General features: G+C 39.8%; 1 protein-coding gene and 1 long non-coding RNA gene across 5 annotated transcripts in view; one reads left to right on the top strand and one right to left on the bottom strand.

Annotated features, from left to right (window-relative positions):
* The window catches only part of LOC132494863 (uncharacterized), a 66,371-nt gene that overhangs the window by 7,295 nt on the left and 38,233 nt on the right, over positions 1-20,843 (top strand). The window lies entirely within an intron of this gene.
* On the bottom strand, positions 15,673-16,362 carry LOC132495295 (ATP synthase F(0) complex subunit B1, mitochondrial-like). The gene has a single exon (XM_060107093.1). It carries the CDS (start codon positions 16,360-16,362, stop codon positions 15,673-15,675), a length of 690 nt encoding a protein of 229 aa, XP_059963076.1.

The raw sequence follows: 20,843 nt of genomic DNA, 5'->3' as shown, positions 1-20,843 counted from the left end.
GAGAACCAGAGTTCCTGTTAGTCATCTGGTCCCAAGAGGGCTGAGCCAGCAGAGACTGGAGCCAGCACAGGTACCAGTGGAGGGAGAGGTGCCTCCTGTGGTGCCGTGTGACCACCTGGATCCAGTGGGCCAGGAATTGTTTGTTATTTGAGCCACTAAATTCCCTAATTACCTTAAGCCAGTTTGAACTGCTTTTTTCTTTTTTGTCCCCTGAAGAAGAGAAACAATCCTGATACTTTCAGTCTGGGCTGGTTTCTTGAACAAAAGAGAGTAAAGTCGTGCCCGTGCAGGGCCATCCTCAGTGTGCTGTGTGTGGAGAAGCTAGGCTTCCTGATGGTTCTCCTGTCCTGGGCATGACAGGAGAACCATCGTGTCTGGTTCCTGGCTGCACTTGGGCTCCCAGGGCCTATAGGATACCGGTGTAACCTGAAAATAAATTTCCCTTTTCACTTTAGCTGGTATATTTTCTGTTGTGTGTTTTTAGGAAGTAATATAAACAGAATATAAACGTTCTATAAGGTCCTCATATATAATAACTTGCTGTTGTATTTGCCAAACAATTGTGATCCTAATATTTAAATGAACTTGTGTTTGAAAGACAAAAATGTCCTCTCTACACTCACAGTCAGCAGGTGGCTTGAGTCCACACACACCTTGATAAGTGTTCGCGAAAGAGAAGCATGATCTCTGGCTGCACCTTTCTTGTCCATCCTACGATGAAAGGGTGTCCCCTCCCCACCTGGCCCTAAGAAATCTGTCCCCTCTCCAGTTCTGGGGAGGCTTGCTCCCCAACTTGTTCCAGCAACGGCCTATCCTTTTTGCCTTCAAACAAGTCCAAGAGTCCCCTGTTATCTAAAAATTCAAGATTATAAGAGCGATGCAGGCTTGTCCTTGCCCTTGGCTGCTCTCTGCGCCCAACCGACATGTTCTGTTCTCTCTGAGCGACTCTGGCCAGCACCAGATTCTTGCCTCTCTCTTGGACACCGGACTTCTCTGGGCATTGGACTTAAAGAGGCCTTTCTGTCTGGGCCACCAGGGCACCAATCTCTGGTCTCGCCCCTTTCCCACCACCTCCACTCAGCCACCAGGCTCCCCCAGGCTGCTGCAGCTTCTCAGAAAGCTGGACTTTCTTTCTTCCTATGCTCTTGCCTACTTAGCAGCTTTACTGCAACTTTGGGTTCAGTTTATTCGAAAGTACCACTTCTGCACAAGCCCAGTGTTCTGCTCAGCAGCACGGTAGGGCAGGGGAAGAGCGGGGTGTTGGGGATGCAGGATGTGGACTCGAGTCCCAGTTCCACTAGTCCCCAGTCACGGGACCATGGGCAAGTCACTGCCATGCCTTGAGCTTTGGTTTCCTCATTTGTAAATGGGGTTGATGACAATACCCACCTCACAGGGTTGCCATGGGCACCAAAGGAGGGGATGTATGGAAGAGCTCACTGAACACTGCAGTGGATATTATTGAGTATCCTTAGAGCGAAGAATTAAGAAAACGGGCTTAGAGTCAAAGGTCTGGATTTAACTCCTGACTGTGTCCTTTCTAGCTGCATGACCTTGACCAATGAATGAGCATTTCTGTGCCTCATTTTCCTCATCTGCAAAATGAGCATCTTACTATGACCCTGCCCACTTAATATGAGGAGGAAGGTGGTTACCCCATGCTCAGGGCTTAGACCAGTACTTTGCACACAGGAAGCATTTACTAACTTTGCTATTACCTATTTCCTCACTGTTGTCCCCTCCCAGAGAGGGGAAGGAACACTGCTTGCTGGCCTGGCCCTGGGGGGCACTGAGGCTGAGGAAGTCTGGAGGAAGGAGGTTTCCAGAACATGCCAGGCCAGGAACACCCGTCTCCTCCAGTGGTTGTGGTGATTTCTTCAAGGGGCTTTTAGCTCTAGGTAAATAAATATAGTAACATTCAGCAATGATGAAAACAAAGTATCTACAAAGGAAGAAGCAGAACCTACTGTCTACTGGTGTCAATTGGAATGAATCAACTGGGTCAAACTGGAACCAAAGCAACTGGCATGAGGGACTTCCCTGGTGGTCCAGTGGTAAAGAATCCACCTTACAGTGCAGGGGATGCAGGTTCAATTCGATCCCTGATGCCTGGTCGGGGAACTAAGATCCCACATGCTGCGGGGCAACTAAGCCTGTGCGCAGCAAGTACTGAGCTCACGTGCTCTGAAACCCGCGTGCCACAACTACAGAGAAGCCTGTGTGCTACAACGAAAGATCCCATGTGCCACAACTAAGACCAGACGTAGCCAAATAAATAAAATAAATTAATTAATTAATCACAGGGACTTCCCTGGTGCAGTGGTTAAGACTCTGCTCCCAACGTAGGGGACCCAGGTTCTCTCCCTGGTCAGGGAACTAGATCCCACGTGCATGCCGCAACTAAGAGTTTGAATGCCACAACTAAGGACCCTGCCTGCTGCAACCAAGACCTGGTGCAACCAAATAAATAAGTAAATAAATATTTTAAAAATTAATTAATCATAAATTTTAAAAAGCAACTGGAATGAACTGAAAATGAAGGCAAAAGAATAAAGACAACGGAAAGGGAATCCAAGATGTGCTGATGAGATAGGTGTCGAGCGAATTTATAGGCACCATTTTTCCAGCAGCATTTGCTCACTGTGTCTCTGTGTCACGCTTCGGTAATTCTTGCAATATTTCATACTTTATTATACTTGTTATAGTGAGCTGTGATATTTGATGTTATTATTATAATATTATATTATTATTATTATTATTATATTATTATTATTATAATAGTTTTGGGGCACCACGAACCTCAACCATAAAAGACAGCAAACTTAATCCATAAGTATTGTGTGTGTGCTGACTGCTTCACTGACCAGCCATTCCCCCATCTCTCTCCCTCTCCTGGGGCCTCCCTATTCCCTGAGAAATAACAATATTGAAATTAGGCCAATTAATAACCCTACAGTGGCCTCTTAAGTTTTCAAGTTAAAGGAAGAGTTGCCGTCTCTCACTTTAAATCAAAAGCTAGAAACAAGCTTAGTGAGGAAGGCATGTCAAAAGCTGAGAGAGGCCAAGAAGCTAGGCCTCTTGCACCAGTTAGCCAAGTTGTGCAGGCAAAGGAAAAGTTCTTGAAGGAAGTGAAAAGTGCTATTCCAGTGAGCACCTGGGTGGTAAGAAAACGAAACAGCCTTATTGCTGTTGTAGAGAAAGTTTGAATGGTGTGGATAGAGGATCAAAGCAGCCACAACATTCCTTAAACCAAAGCCTAATCCAGAGCATGGCCCTAACTCTCTTCAATTGTATAAAGGCTGAGAGAGGTGAGGGAGCTGCAGAGGTTGTTCGTGAGGTTTAAGGAAAGAAGCTGTCTCCATAACATAAAAGTGCAAGGTGAAGCAGCAAGTGCTGATGTAGAAGCTGCAGCAAGTTATCCAGGAGATCTAGCTAAGATAATTAACGAAGGTGGCTACACTAAACCACAGATTTTTTGTGTGTATGGAACAGCCTTATATTGGAAGAAGATGACATCTAGAAGTTTCATATCAAGAGAGAAGTCAATATCTGGCTTCAAAGGACGGGCTGACACTCTTGTTAGGGGCTACTGCAGCTGATGACTTGAAGTTGAAGCCAATGCTCATTTACCATTTCGAAAATCCTAGGGTCCGTAAGAATGATGCTAAATCTACTCTGCCTGTGCTCTATAAATGGAACAACAAAGCCTGGATGACAGCACATCTGTTTACAACATGGTTTACTAAATATTTTAAGCCCACTGTTGAGGCCTACTGCTCAGAAAAAAAAGATTCCTTTCAAATTATTATTGCTCATTGACAAAGTACCTGGTCACCCAAGAGCTCTGATGGGGATGTACAATGAGATTAATGATGTTTTCATGCCTGCTAACATAGCAGCCATTCTGCAGCCCATGGATCAAGGAGTAATTTCAACTTTCAGGTCTTATTTAAGAAATACATTTCATAAGGCTATAGCTGCCAGAGATAGTGATTCCTCTGATGGATCTTGGCAAAGTCAATTGAAAACCTTTTGGAAAGGCTTCACCATTCTAGAGGCCATGAAGGACATTAGTGATTCATAGGCAGAGGCCAAGATAGCAACATTAGCAGGAGTTTGGAAGAAGTTGATTCCAACCCTCCTGGTTGACTTTGAGGGGTTCAAGACTTCAGTGGAGGAAGTAACCACAGATATGGTGGAAAGAGCAAGAGAACTAGAATTAGAAGTGCAGCCTGAGGATGATACTGAATTGCTGCAATCTCATGATAAAACTTTAACGGCTGAGGAGTTGCTTCTGATGGATGAGCAAAGAAAGTGATTTCTTGAAGTGGAGTCAACTCCTGCCTGGTGAAGATGCTGTGAAGATTGTTGAAATGACAACAAAAGATTTAGAATATTACATGAACTCAGTTGATAAAGCAGTGGTAGGGTTTGGGAGGATTGACTCAAATGTTGAAGTTCTACTATGGGTAAAATGCCATCAAACAGCACTGCGTGCTACAGAGAAATCATTCATGAAAGGAAGAGTCAATCGATGTGGCAAACATCCCTGTTGTCTTATTTTAAGAAACTGCCACAACCAGCCCAGCCTTCAGCAACTATCACCCTGATGAGTCAGCAGCCATCAGCACGAGGCAAGACCCTCCACAGGCAAAAAGATAACAACTTGCTGAAGGCTCAGATGATGGTTATCATTTTTTTAGCAATAAAGTTTCTTTTTTTTTTTTTTTTTTTTGGCTGCGCTATGCACAGCTTGCAGGGTTTTAGTTCCTGGACCAGGGATCAACACCGTGCCTCCTGCAGTGGAAGCACGGAGCCCTAACCACTGAAGCACCAGGGAAGTCCAGCAATAAAGTTTTTTTAAATTAAGGTATGTACGTTGTTTATTTAGACATAATGCTATTGCACATCAGTAGACTCCAGTGTCATGTAAACATAACTTTTATACGCACTGGGAAACCAAAAAATTCACGTGAGTTGCTTTATTGCAGTACACGCACACCTTGGAGATATTATGGGTTCAGTGCCAGACCACCGCAGTAAAGCAGATATGAGTCATGCACTGTATACTCTTTAGAGATGAGGAAACCAAGGCCCAGAGTGATTCCAAAGGCCCAGTGGAAGGACTCCAAGGCTAGTTTCACCAGCTTCAAAACCCTTCCCCTCTCTCCTCCTGTCCTTTAGGCCAAGCGTAAATGGTTGCCCTGAGAACAGGCAGCCAGGGTCATCTCCCTTAGAGGACCTCAGTCTGGAGTCAGGGCCCAGACTGGGAAGCCCCTGCCCACCCTGAACCTGGGCAGGTAGGCATGCTGGCCTCTCCCTGCCAGTAAGTTGGCTACCTCTTGTCTGTGGTGCTGGGACTCCACCTTTCCCATCCTCTGGCTGTCCACTCACCTTCCCCACAGAGTGGAGAACATGGGCAAAGGGAAGTGACACTGACCCCGCACACACCGTGTTTGACCCTCTCTGGTCATCAGCAGTAAGTTTTCCGGAAAAACGGGAGAGCTGTGGGCCAGAACTTTCCCTGAGGGGCTTCCTTGACTCATGGTTTGGTCGGGATGCCACCTGCGGACAAACCTTACTCACACGTACCCTGGGTCATGTTCACTCAGTAGTTCTCCAAGAGATCAGCCATTGAAAAGTCCTTAATAAGAAATGTTTTTAGAAGGAACATATGGAGAATCAAACGGGGGCTGAGTATAAACCTGTATTTGCAGAACTGAAGAAGGAACACAGAAAAGCTGAACAGAAAGAGCTGGATGGAGAAGCTCTCTGCTAAAACGGGTTTTTCAGTGGGTGTGGGTGTGTGTTTTGCTGTATATGTGAATTTCTAGAACACTAGAGTTACCTATAATTAAAAAAAAATCAGCTTATGAGGCTAAAAGTAATTCTGATGCCAGTTGCATTATGGAAGTAGCTGAGTGCAGATGCACTAACTCTCATCAGAATAAACCCATGTGTTTGCATTTTACAGACTTTGAAATGGTCAAATAGAACAGAGACGTTTAAAATAGAAGTTTCAAATTTAAGACATTTTTAAAGTAGTTAAAGCAGCTCTAGGAAAAATGTTCTACATCATTAATGCTGAAATAAAAAAGAGGCAAACTTTGAAGTTAGGGCATAAGCAGGCATGAAAGAAATTCCCATGGTCTAAAAAAGGTGAGGAAAGAATAAACAAGCAGGGACTTGCCTGATGGTCCAGCGGTTAAGGCTCCGTGCTTTCTGTGCTTCCACTGCAGGGGGTGTGGGTTTGATCCCTGGTCAGGGAACTATCCCACATTCTGCATGGTATGGCAAAAAAAAAAAAAAAAAAAAAAAATTTATCGAGCAATACCATAAGCAAAATGGTTGGTGGACATTCTCTCATTTAATTTTCATAATATTGCAAGGTAAGGGGATTATTATCTCCTCTAATTAAAAGAAAAATCTCAATGTCAAAGGTCACACTCTAGCCCATGGCAAGCTTGGGGTCTAGATCTAGTTCAAATCCGGTTGTCTGTCTCCAGAGCTCCTTGGCCTTTCAAATACATCAGCCTTCTCACTGCACCGCTCCACGCCCCACACCAAAGTTTTCAACTAAAGTCTATTAGAGGATTTTTCTTCTTTCTTTGGGGAAAGCTATTTCCATGAAAGCATTTGGTGGTAAATTTTACTACAAAGAAATTGTCCCATAATATTTATTTGCATATTGTTTCCTTTATTCAGTTGAACTTTTACATTATTTTGCATGTGTATTTCTCTGTACAGAGACCTTACATGTTTACACAATATGATGTGATATAAATATTTTGCTCAGTTCCATCATTGTAATGCCAAATCTAACAGCAAAGCGTAGGTCCTGACTAGGCTCCCGCTGCTGCTTTCCTTTACTCAAATGTCATGGCCTTCTTTGAATAAGCAGATTAGCTTCTGATTGCAAGGCAGCCAGATAATGAGGAGAGTGGGAAAGACAGCCAGTACTGTCACTTGGCCCTCATAAAATGTTTGCATCAGAGGGCACTGGGTAGTTGATGGAACAGTAATTAAAGTGCCTTTCTACAGCACCCCATAAAAAGTGCTGGTCTATATAGCCAACTGGACAGTGGCAGAGGAAGTCTAGCTCCCTAAGAATTGTGTAAACAACTCACCTGCTCAGACAGGAGACAACCCACTTTCCCACAAATACCCTAGAGCACTGGACTCCAAAGTGGGGGAACCCAAAGGGAAATATCACTGAGCAAGAAGGAATGTTGGAACCGTTGGTTCTATAGATCTTTTTAATCTCACCCTTTAAAATGTTAAGTTTCATGTGATAGCTTTATATGTATTTAATACATTCATATTATTGGACATATATAGACTTTATTAGTTAACAGACATATATTGGAAAGGCATGCTTAAAAATTGTTTGCCAACATGGGTGCCAAACCCAAAAAGCTTGGAGACTCTCTGCCTAGAGGAAGGTGAATGTCAGTGGAGGTGGTGGCAGTGAGAGCCCTCCCCCTAAGTTCCTAAGATCCAAGAGATAAACCAGAATTGCCCAGGTCTTGGCGCCAGAAGCAAGGTACAATTAGACCTCTCCCTGCTTTTCTTCTTATCAATGAGAATGACACCCTGTGAGATTGCCTGAGAAGCAAGTGGGTTGTGACGGTCACAGAACAGCCTTCTCCTTCCCTGAGTAGCCCCAGGTTGTGGCCTCCATGACTCAAAGAGACCAGCCTTCCTCCCAAAGAGATGAGCTCTGCTGGTTAAAGGAGCAAATGGCGAAAGACATTAAAAAGTTCAACATCACTTGTCCTAAAAGAAATGCACATTAAAACTGTTAGGAATACCTTATTCTTCAACCATCAGTTGCATAGATTTAAACAAACGAGTAGTTGGCCAGAGTAGAGAAACAGGTATTCTCTTATATACCAGTGGGTGTGTAAATTGGCAAAATCTTTCTGTAGGCAATTTGAAAACATTGGCCAAGGGCTTAAAAACTATAGATCTACCCAACCATCAACTTCTCTGGGATATTTTTTTGAAGGAAATAATCACATTTGTATTGTTACATACAATACATACATAAAAGCTTGTTATTCAACCACTTACTCATTCTATGCACACTTATTGGTGTCTTTTATAAGGCAGACTCTGTGCTAGATGCTGCAACACAGCAAAGAATAAAATAGGGCTCCTTGCTCGCCTGGAGGTTACTGATAATCATTGCAGTGTTATTTATTACAGGGAAGAACCAGAAAGTAACAAAACGAGCAATATTAGTGTTTCTTTTTGCAGTTATGAATTACTATGTAGCCATTATAAATTGTAGAATTCACTGGAAAATATTCACATGAGGTGGTTAAGTGGAAAGAAAGCAGTTAACAAAACTGTATATAATATAAGCCTCCTTTTGGCCTCGAGGGCTCAGGGAAACACCACAGCTCTGCCTAGCATTTGAGACAGATGTAATTTAGAACAAATAGACTTCTCTTTAGTGAGAAATAAAACTAGACAGAACAAAAAAGCATTGGGAAATATGCCCATCATTTCTTCTTCTTCATGAATGTTTTGAGGATGATTCTAGAAGGAACTAGAAATAACAGCACCATTGCTAAAAGTTTCTGAGAGGCAGTAGGATACAGCTAAGGAACTACAGCCCAACTGAAAATAAGCACCTCATCCAATAATTTTTAAAAACCTCCAATATAATCAATAAAATGTCCCTAAGAGAAATGGGCTTGCTCATACATTGCTGATATACAGTGCCTTGTTATAAACTTTTGAGAAGGCAATTAGTGGTATCTATCAAAGTTCTTAATGTCATTACCATAACGTAGCAGTTTCACCTACAGGAGTATACCTATAGGAGTATTTATGCCTGCATTTAAAAATCTGAATAAGGAAATGAAAATTAACCAGCACGTGCATAATGGGAGTCCCATAAGGAGAAAAGAGAGAAAAGAGGCAGAGAGAATATTTGGAGAAATAATGGCCAAAAATTTCCCAAACTTGATGGAAAAGATCAATCTGCACATCCTAGAAACTCAGCAAGCTCCAGTGGGATCAACTCAAAGAGATCCACACTGAAATACATATAGTCAAGCTGTCTAAAGCCAAAGATGAAGAGAGATTCTTGAAAGTAACGAGAAAAATGACACATCATGTGCAAGAGAACCTTGGTGAAATTAATGGCTGACTTCTCATCTGAAATTATGGAGTACAGCAGTCAGTGGGATGACATATTTCAAGTGCTGAAACAGAAAAACAGAATTGCACATCCAGCAAAATATCCTTTAAAAATGGAGAAGACATTCAAATAAATATAAACAAAACCTGAGAGAATTTGTCACTAGTAGATCTGCCCTATAAGAAATAATAAAGGGAGTCCTTCAGACTACATGAAAAGACACTAGACAGTAATTGAATCCACATAAAAAGATAAAGATTTCACCCTTGACCATACTGAGTACCAAGAATATGGAGGAAAAGGCCAGACATACCACACATTTAGTGAAGCTCTACCAAGGACTTTCTACTTCTGCCTTCTAGATCAATAGCACGGTATAGGGAGGAACATTTGGTTTTTCTTATTGGTTCTCACTTCTGGGCTTCCCCTATTTTCTCAAGAATGCATCTACTCACACACACAAAAGAATGAAGAACACGAGTAAATACAGCATAGGTGAATATAAATAACAGTATAAATGGGAGTTGTGTGTGTGTGTTTAACTCTTCCTATCTTATTTAAATGACAGCTGCATAAAGCAACAATTATAAAACTACGTTCATGAGCTTATAAAATATAAAGATGTCATTTATATGATAATAATAATACAAAAGAAGATGGAGCGAACAAAGCCATATTGGAACAAAGTTTCTGTATACTATTGAAATTAAGCTAGTGTTAATCCAAACTAGATTGTTTCCAGTTAAGATGTTAATTGTAATCCCAAGGACAATCACTGAGAAAATAACTGAAAAATATATAGTAAAAAAAATGATGGGAATAAAACTGGTACACTAGAAAATATCTAACACAAAAGCAGGCAATAATTGAAGAATAGAGAAATAAAGATATGAACTATATGAAAAACAAATAGTAAACATAGAATAAATGAAATAGAGAATAGAAAAACAAAATCAATGAAGCCAAAAGTTGCTCTTCAGAAAGATCAATTGACAAACTTTTAGTTGGACTGACCAAGAAAAAAAGAAGAGAAGATGCAAATGAAGAAGGGGATATCACCACCAACCTTATAGAAATAAAAAGGATTATGAGGGAATACTATGAACAGCCAACAAACTAGGTAACTTAGATGAATTCCTAAGAAGACACAAACTGACTTAAGAAGAAATAGAAAACCTGAATAAACCTATAACAAGTAAAGACTTTGAATTAGTAATTTAAAAATTTCCCACAAAGAAAATCCCAGGCCCAGATTACTTCACTGATAATTTAAAGAAGAATTAATACTGGGCTTCCTTGGTGGCGCAGTGGTTCAGAGTCCACCTGCCAATGCAGGGGACATGGGTTCATGCCCCGGTCCGGGAGGATCCCACATGCCACGGAGCGGCTGGGCCCGTGAGCCGTGGCCACTGAGCCTGCATGTCCGGAGCCTGTGCTCTGTGGCAGGAGAGGCCACAACAGTGAGAGGCCTGTGTACCGCAAAAATAAATAAATAAATAAATAAAATAATTAATACCAACCATTCACAAACTCTTTAAAAAAGTAGAATAGGAGGGAATACTTCCTCTTCATTCTATGAGGCCAGAATTACCTTGAGACCAAAACCGTCTCAGAAGAGAAAACCACAGATTAATACCCCTCATAAATATAGATGCAAAAATTCTCAGTGAAATAAAAGATAAACAATTCCAGAAGTGCATAAGAAGGATTACACACTATGACCAAGTGGGATTTATACCAAGAATGCAAAGTTGGTTAAGATCCAAAAATAAATCAATACACCATGTTAATAGAGTAAAGGAAAAAAATACCCTCTCAATACACACAGAAAAAGCATTTGACAAAATTCAACACCTTTCTGTGATTTCAAAACAAAAAAAAGAACCAACAAACTAGAATAGAAGGGAAACTCTTCACCTAATACAAGGCATTTAAGAAAAACTCACAGGTAACACCATACTTAATGGCCAGAGACAATGCTGTCTCCCTTAGAGCAAAACAAAGATGTCTGCTCTCACCACTTCTGTTCTATATTGTCTTGGAGGTTCCAGTCAAGACAAGAAGAAGAAAAGGCACTCAGATTGAAAAGGAAAACAAAACTATCTCTATTTGCAGATGACATGATCTTGTATATAGAAAATTCTAAAGAATCACACACACACTATTAGAACTAATAAATTCAGCAAGATCGCAGGATACAAAGACATTATACAAAAGACATGTATTTCTATACACTATCAATGAACAATCCAAATGAAATTAAGAAAGCTATTGTATTTTCAATAGCATCAAAAAGAATAAAATACTTCTGGATAAATTTAACAAAAGAAGTGTAAAATTTGTACACTGCAAACTACAAAGTAGTATTTTGTACAAAGCTGCAAAATAGTATTAGAAAGAAATTTAAAACTTAGGGAATTCCTTGGTGGTTCACTGGTTAGGACTCCACTCGGTGCTCTCACTGCCGAGGGCCTGGGTAACTAAAATTCCATGAGCCGCAAAGAGCAGCCAAAAAAAAAAAAGAAATTTAAAACTTAAATAAATGGAAAGACATCCCATGTTTGTGGCTCACAAGACAGTATTATTAAAATGGCAATACTTCGCAAACTGATCTACAGATGCAATGCAATACCTATCAAAAATCCAAGCTGGACTTTTTGGAGAAATTGGCAAGTTGATTCTAAAATTCAAAAGGAAATGGAAGACACCTGTAATAGCTGAAACAATCTTGAAAAAGAACGAAGTTGGAGGACTCACAATCCTCAATATCAAAACTTACTACAAAGCTAGAATAATCAAGACTTTGTGGTACTGACACAAAGAGAGACATATATACCCATGGAATAGAATTGAAATTCCAGAAATGAACACTTATATTTATGGTAAACAGACTGTTGGCAAGGGTGCCAAGATAATTGGATGGGTGAATTAATAGTCTTTTCAACAAATGGTACCAGAACAACTGGATATCCACATGCAAAAGAATGAAGTTGGATCTTTATCTTACAGCATACACAAAGATTAGCTCAAAATAGATCATAGACCAAAATGTTATAGCTAAAACTATAAAAATTTTAGAAGAAAACAGGAATAAATCTTTGTAAACTTGGGTTAGGCAATGCCTTTTTAGATACAGCATCAAAAGCACAAGTAACAAAAGAAAAAATAGAAAATTGGACTTTTTCAAAATTAAAAAGGTTTGTGCTTCAAGTGACACCACCAAGAAGTAAAAAGACAATCCATAGGAGAAAATATTTGCAAATCATTTGTGATAAGAAAATTGTATTCAAAATAAATCAAGAGCACTTACAATTTAACAATGAAAAAGATAACCCAATTAAAAAATGTGCAAAGGATTTAAATAGATATTTGTCCAAAGATATACAAATGACCAATAAACACAAGAAACTATGCTCAGTATAATTGATCATTAGGGAATTGCAAATCAAAACCATAATATGATACCATTTCATATCCATTAAGATAGCTATAATAAAAATACAGACAATAACAAGAGTTGGAGAGGATGTGGAGAAACTGGAATCCTCATAAGTTGCTGTAGGAATGTAAAATGGTGCAGCCACTTTGGAAGACAGTTTGGTCGTTCCTCAAAATATTAAATATAGAGTTTCTGTATGATTCATCATTCCACTCCTAGATATATACCCAAGAGAAATGAAAACATATATCTACACAAAACTTGTACACAAATATTTATAATTGCATTATCAATAATAGCCAAAAGGTGGAAACAACTCAGATGTCCATCAACTGATGAATAGATAAAGAAAATATGGTGTATCTGTACAATGGAATATTATTCAGCCATAAAAAAATAATGAAATACTGATACATGTTACAACATGGATGAGCCTTGAAAACATGCTTGGTGAAAGAAGCCAGCCCCAAAAGACAGTAAGAGTGTATGTATATGTGACTGCATGTATTGTATGATACTATTTACAGTTGACCTTTGAACAACAGGGGTTTAAACTGTGTGGGTCCACTTATACATGGATTTTTTTTTTCAATAAATTCGTACTACAGTAATACACAATTTGCATTTGATTGAATCCAAGGTTGTGGAAACTTGGATATAGGGAGGGCTGGCTGCAAAGTTATACATGGATTTTCTACTGCAAGGAACGTAGGTGTCCCCAACCCCCATGATGTTCAAGAGTCAACTGTGGGCTTCCCTGGTGGCGCAGTGGTTGAGAGTCCGCCTGCCGATGCAGGGGACACGGGTTCGTGCCCCGGTCCGGGAAGATGCCACATGCCGCGGAGCGGCTGGGCCCGTGAGCCATGGCCGCTGAGCCTGCACGTCCGGAGCCTGTGCTCCACAACGGCAGAGGCCACAACAGTGAGAGGCCCGTGTACTGCAAAAAAAAAAAAAAAAAAAAACCCAAGAGTCAACTGTATATGAAATGACCAGAACAGGCAAATCTATAGAGACAGAAAATAGAATAGTGGCTTCTTAGAGCTGGGGAGGGTGGGGAATTGGGAGTTATTGCTAATGGGTATGGGCTTTCTTTGGGTGTTGATGAAAATATTCTAAAGTTAGGTTGTAGTAATGATTGCACAATTCTTTGAACATACTAAAAACTACTGAGTTTTACACTTTAATTGCGTAAATTTTATAGTATGTGAATTATATCTCAAGAAAGCTGTTTTTAAAGAGTGAGTTTGCCTTTAAAGCTAATAATTAAGCAAATTAATGTATTAGTGTAATTTTAGGACAATGTGATCATTTCCTTATGAGTTTTATGGATGTTGTAGGAACTAGGCTTCAGAGTTTTTCATTGTAAAAAGAATTACTAAAGTTTTTATTCTATTTCTTCTTTGAGGAATTATCTCTACTTCTTCATTTTACCTTAAGGAGCAATATTAATTATTAAAACCTTGATCTTTCCCCTTTTCCCTCCTCCCTAAGAAACTGCAATATAGGTAGCTAAATTATTAAGGCAGTAATAACCAGAAAAATACCTGCTAAAGCAACGGGTTTCAGACATTTTTTAATACAGCTCACATTGAGAAATATTTTATCTTGCCTCCTAGTACATGCCAGTATATAAGTAACTTAAATAGAATTTTCATGAATCAATATTTACCCACTACCATGTATAACACCCTCTAATAGTTTTTCCTATTCTATTTTATTTCATTTTTGGAAATGCTGGTTGTGACTCAGTAAATTGATTTTTATGAACCACTAATGGACCCCCAAAAGTGGGTCTGAATCATAATTAGTCCACTTGCTATCAGAAAGTGTGGATTCAGCTTTTTGTTTTAGGGGAAAAAAATTTGGAAAAAATTATCAAAAATAAGTGTATATATGTTCATTAATGTTTTTTTTTTTTTTTTTTTTTTCTTTTTGCGGTATGCGGGCCTCTCACTGCTGTGGCCTCTCCCGTTGCGGAGCACAGGCTCCGGACGCGCAGGCCCAGCGGCCATGGCTCACGGGCCCAGCCGCTCCGCGGCATATGGGATCCTCCCAGACCGGGGCACGAACCCGTATCCCCTGCATCGGCAGGCGGACTCCCAACCACTGCGCCACCAGGGAGGCCCCATTAATGTTTTTATGGAAAACAATCTGATGGTACAGTAGGCTGGCCAGGAAAATTAAATGATATAGGAATACAGATAGATCATAAGAAAATGTATCTGAACAGAGGCAGGAATAGGGCTCCATGTGGATGCTTGTTTATTGAGATAGATGAGAAATAAAATGGGTGAAGAAGGTTAAAAAAAAAAAAGAAGAAGCAGCAGCACACTGTGGGGACTTACCTGGCAGTTCAGTGGTTAAGACTCCACGCTTCCACTGTAGGGGGCGCAGGTTCCATGCCTGGTGGGGGAACTAAGATCCCGCAAGCCACACAGCCAAAAACAAAAAAGAAGCACACTGAGAAGAGATTAGAGTAACTCCAAGAAAAGCTATATAGCTGTATGCCAAATTTCTGATTACCTTATCACCTTCCTCTTACTCAATCAAGCTTTACACGCTGGTTTTCTAATGCAATAATTCAGTCACACTGGATTAACCTGAAGTTTGATTTGGAGGGCTGACAACCCAATCTTGTTTTTTTTGTTTTATTTTGTTTTGTTTTTGTTTCAACTGTCACTTTATTGCAAGATGGTTGAATTAATTCAAATTTAAACTATAACGATAATTTTTAGTCAGGTACCAAATTTTATTCAAAGCAAACTGCTTATTCAAAAGTGATCATGGAACAACTCAAAATGCAGAGCAAGAAGGATGAGAGAAACATCTTACTGGCCAATCGATTGTTTTAATTCTCTCATTATATGAAACTCAGACTTTTCATTTTTAGGAAAAGGAAACTAACTTCAGTAGAGAGCAATACAGAAAGACTTTGTCACATAGACTAATTTCCATTTAGTCAGTCAACTGTTTCTAGCTGTCTCAATTGGGACAGATGCATTTATAGAACTGGCTGTGCTTGAGCCTTCTTTGCAAGCAGCTTTAGGTCTGCAATGCACTTGGCAATTGTCTTCTTCTCCTGCTACACAGAGATGCTCTGTACCACATTCTTCTCCACCCAGTTTATCATGTGTGCTTGTTCCTTTTGACGCATCATATTCTGCACAGAGATGTGATAGTCCAGGCGATTCTTTACCTCCTTGTATGCACTATGCAGCCGTTCCCAGTAAGTAACCTCCAAGGCCATGGCAATGTTATTCCTCTGGACATCAAAAAGGTAATGGAACTTTTGAACCAGTGCCTGCTGTGACTTCTCCAGATCAACTGCATCCTGGATTTGTTTGATGGAAGCCTGTTTCACTTCTCTGAGTTGGGCAGTTTTTTGCTCATTGAGTTTATCAGCAAATTCCCCAATAGAGGCACCATATATTTTAATTACATAGACAAGAACCCCTGTTGTTGATATGGCAGAGAAGGTCTCTGCAGTTATCACATATATTTCTTTGGAGAATAAATATAAGATAAGCCCAGTTCCGAGCACGTAGGGTCCTGTTACACCAGTTTTAGGATAAAGGAACTGGAAAAATTCTTCAGGGATCAGCCCCAAACGAACTTTTCCTCCATATTCAGGAAGAGGTGGTACAGGGGCAAGACTTGGCTGCCCTTTGTGAAAGATCCTTGTTGCCTGCAATACCCCTGGGCCAAGGAGGGCTACATCCTTCAGAGAGGGGGCAGCTGCAGTGGCGGCAGAAAGCACCACCTGGGACAGCATTGTCAGGTAGCGTCCACACAACAGTCCACACTGGGTCTTCACACCCCAGTGACCACGACAGGAGACTCTGTCAGAGGCAGAAACAAGGTGGTCCCAATCTCGTTTTGATGACATTTTGGACTTGAAGCTAGTAGAGATCTCCCTTTTGTATAACTTAGCTCAGCCTTAAAAAATTATACCAGCAATAATAGCATCATCATTTTACAATGAAAGTCGAATTGGAATGTGAATAAAAGTGCCACTGGCCAAGGGCCCCTATCCACTAATTATGTCTTATTTGAAAATCTGACCCAAGTATCTGACAATCAAAGAGGATATCTTTCATCTTGCCATTATTTTTCACAGTTATGCCATCTGGTTCATATACCAGAAGAAAACTTGGTACCTATATCCAATGAGAGTGTCAGTTCTCAAAACATCTTATTTTCTTTTTTTTTTTTTTTTCTTTTTGCGGTATGCGGGCCTCTCACTGCCGTGGCCCCTCCCGTTGCGGAGCACAGGCTCCGGACGCGCAGGCCCAGCGGCCATGGCTCACGGGCCCAGCCTCTCCGCGGCATATGGGATCCTCCCAGACCGGGGCACGAACCCGTATCCCCTGCATCGGCAGGCGGACTCTCAACCACTGCGCCACCAGGGAGGCCCAAAACATCTTATTTTCTCTTCCTGAGAATAAGTGACAACTGATCTCAAGGTATAAGCACTTATCATGTAAAACAAGGGACTTGGGGTGAGGGGATTTTTTTTAAGAAAATAGGGTTGGAAGAGCATTTTGGTGTCAACAGATATCTCTAACTATGTTCTAGCAGTATAACCTAGTTTATATTTCTTTGTGTTTGTCTCTGAATTTTCAGTTCAGTTTAACAAACACTTTTTGAGCACCTGCTATATGAAGTGGAATGAGCCAAACACTAAATGAATATACCAAGTTGTATTAGTCAGCGAAATGGCTCTAGCTGTATAAGAAAGAAAACATTGGATTTCAGTGGCTTAATCCCATGGAAGTTAATTTTACCCTCACTTAATAACTCAGTGATGCTGTTTTAGGTCAGCAGGCAACTTTCTTCCACCTGATGATCCAGGGATTTGTGTTCCACCTATCTTGAGTTCCTGCTATGCTCTACGGTACCAAAATCTTTGGCTTCAAGCTGCGTAAGAGGAGGAAGAGTGAAGAAGGCAGGCACACTTCTTTTTTCTTTTTTTTTAAATTCTCTTCTAAAAATTCTTTTCCATTATGGTTTATCATAGGATACTGAATACAGTTCTCTGTGCTATACAGTAGGACCTTGTTGTTTATCCATTGTATATATGTAAAAGCTTACACCTCTTAACCCCAACCTCCCACTCCATCCCTCCCCCAACCCCTCCCCCTTGGCAACCAGCAATCTGTTCTCTGTGTCCGTGATTCTGTTTCTGTTTCATAGATAGGTTCATTTGTGTCGTATTTTAGATTCCACATATAAGTGATATCATATAGTATTTGTCTTTCTCTTTCTGATTTACTTCACTTAGTATGATAATCTCTAGTTGCATGCATGTTGCTGCAAATGGCATTATTTTGTTCTTTTTTATGGCTATTCCATTGTGTGTGTGTGTGTATATATATATATATATATATATATATATATATATATATATATATATATATATATATATATATACCACATCTTCTTTATCCATTCATCTGTCGTTGGATATTTAGGTTGTTTCTTTGTCTTGACTATTGTGAATAGTGCTGCTGTGAACATAAGGGTGCATGCATCTTTTTGAACTATAGCTCTATTTTTAGTTTTCTGAGGAACCTCCATACTGTTTTCCATAGTGGCTGCACCAACTTACATTCCCACCAACAGTGTAGGGAGATTCGCTTTTCCCCACACCCTCTCCAGCATTTGTCATCTGTAGACTTTTTGATGATGGCCATTCTGACCAGTGTGAGGTGGTACCTCACTGTAGCTTTGTTTCACATTTCTCTGTTAGCGACGTTAAGCATCTTTTCACGCACACTTAAAACTCCCAGCCCAGAAGTGACACCTGTCACTTCCACTTACATTCAACCAGTAAGAACAAGTCATTCAGGCACCCCTGGCTGTACAATACTGACCACTGTAGTCCCTGATTGGGTAGCCACTTTCCTGCAACAAGTTTACACTCGGGAAGGAAGGGAACAAGTTAAAGGTCTCCGTCATTGAGATTGTGTAAGATGTAGCTTCTACCTTCAAAGAACCTTCCTCGGAGTAGAGAAAAAGGTCGACAAGGGAAATATCATGGAGGTGACGTTTGAGAAGATGATTCTTGATTGACAGACAGAACTGCCAGATAGCGTTGGTAAGAGGGGCATTCTAGATGGAGTGACTGGCACTAACAAAGCATGGAGGTGGGGAGAGAATGTTGAGTAACTAGTTTTCCTGGAACAAAGCTTAGCAAAGGAGAGAGATAAGCTTAAAATGTTGGTTAGGTGAACGTTATGTGAGGCCTTGAATGTTGGGAGAAAGAGTTTGAATTCTGTGCTTCCATTATCATGATTATCATGCATTTTTAACACAAGGGCCCCAGAACAATGGTAGCATTAATCCCTGAAGAATAACAGTCACAGTCCAGACAATACATTCAGTATGAAGGGATTTCGTTTTTTCAAATAGTAACACTAATGACAGCATTGTATTGCATTCACAGGCTGTAATAGATTCCAACATTTTGCATTTGTTTCCATGTGTCTTGGTGTTTACGAAATACAATCCAAACATTTCCACTTCACTCTTGCTCCTTCTCCCAGGCTTATCTCACATAGTTATCTAGAGATGCCAGGGGTAGCCTTACACACTGATAGCACACACTGGCCGTGCCTCCCCTCAGGTATGGCAGAGGACCTTCCCAGGGCTGGGAACTCTGAATGCCGACACCAAACACTGCACGTTCCAAAAATGTGACCGCCCCTCCCCTTCCACCAATGGCTCAGTTACAATATTAAGGTCAAAAGTGGTGTGTAACTTATACTGAACATTTAATGGGCATAAATGTTTGTTTTTAAAAACTCAGGTGCAAAGAGACGGGAGGGGCACATACAACAGCATTGGGGAGCCTTAGGAAAGTAGTAACGACTAGAAATTAAACTTTTTCTGAAAGTGTTTAGGTTTCTGACTCTAGCGTTCTGTGAATTGTGACTCTGATGTACAGCCCTCCAAATCAACAGTGGCTTTAAAATATACCCAAGTTGAACATTTAAAAAATTCTGATTGCAGGTAGGATCTGACTGTCTGCATTGTGCTGCATATATCAGTGTATTTGTTGCCTTCCCTTTTTGAAATAGGGTAGGAAGGAAAGAGACGAATTAACAAACAGATTACAGAGAGATGCTGCCTTCGTCTCTCCCACAGAAATCTTATTTGAGGCTGTTTGACCCGCCTTACCAGGTACTTTGTGGTTCTTTCAATTCCATTTAATATAATGCAGTTTTGCAAACAGTTTTTAAGCCACCGTTATCTTGGTTTAAAATAGTCTAAATAAGTATGATATAAACTATAGAGTTTAGTTGTATAGAGCTCTTAATATTATGTACTTAATCTTTTTTGCTTCATAAAATGAGACAATTATAAGCAATTATTTTCACAATATTTTTAAAATTCACATTCATAACCATTTTCCCCCACTATAAAATTAGCCAAAAAATTTAAAAGATAATATTTGAAGTTGGTGAGGATACTGTGACATGAACATTTTCATTCACTGTTGCTGTTAATTTAAATAAGAACAAACTTTCTGGAAAGTAATTTGGCACAAATGTATCAAGGGTTGAAAATGTTCCATTTGTCTCTATTATATACACATTCATAAACAGCAAAAAGACACTCTCCCCTCAAATAAAACAAAAACCAGAAAATCCAAAGTGTTAATGGTGGTTATATCTTGGTGATAGGATAATAGGTAGTTTTACTTTGGAATTATATATATTTTTTAAATGTCTCCCTGGTGAAAAAATATTATTTTTATGATTATGGTAAAAATCCTTTCCATCATTTAAGAATATTTATAAAGAATTTTAATAAAATCAGAAGCTATTCATAATATTCAGTGAGAATACCATATTTTATAAAGAATATAATATCAACTAATCCTATATGTACATGTGCATATATGTACAAATATATAACCATTCGCCAAATAAATACTTCTGTTTTCTAAGGCCTAAAATGAGGTACAAATGAACTAAGTCTAAAACCATGTTTATTAATGTGTTAGGATTGTTGGACTATGAATCATGGATTATTTTTAATTAATTTTATTAATTTTCAGTTTTTCTGAGCTTGTATTGCTTTCATATTCAGAAAAAAACACTTAAAAATCAAATAGAAAAAAACCTTTACAGAGAATGATTATATCACTCTTTTCACTGTATGGTTTATAAATCACGTCAAGTTGTCAGCTTCCTCATTTGTAAAGTAAGGAGATTAGACTCGGTGTTTTCTAAGATATCTGCAAGGCCT

The sequence above is a fragment of the Mesoplodon densirostris genome, chromosome 8 (genome assembly GCF_025265405.1).
Source record: "Mesoplodon densirostris isolate mMesDen1 chromosome 8, mMesDen1 primary haplotype, whole genome shotgun sequence".
Classification (NCBI taxonomy): domain Eukaryota; kingdom Metazoa; phylum Chordata; class Mammalia; order Artiodactyla; family Ziphiidae; genus Mesoplodon; species Mesoplodon densirostris.
Note: the sequence above shows the minus strand (reverse complement) of the source record. Positions and strands in the feature narration are given on the sequence as shown.

Coding starts and splice junctions, on each gene's coding strand:
- LOC132495295 (XM_060107093.1), bottom strand. CDS start 16,362: ATGCTGTCCCAGGTGGTGCTTTCTGCCGCCACTGCAGCTGCCCCCTCT.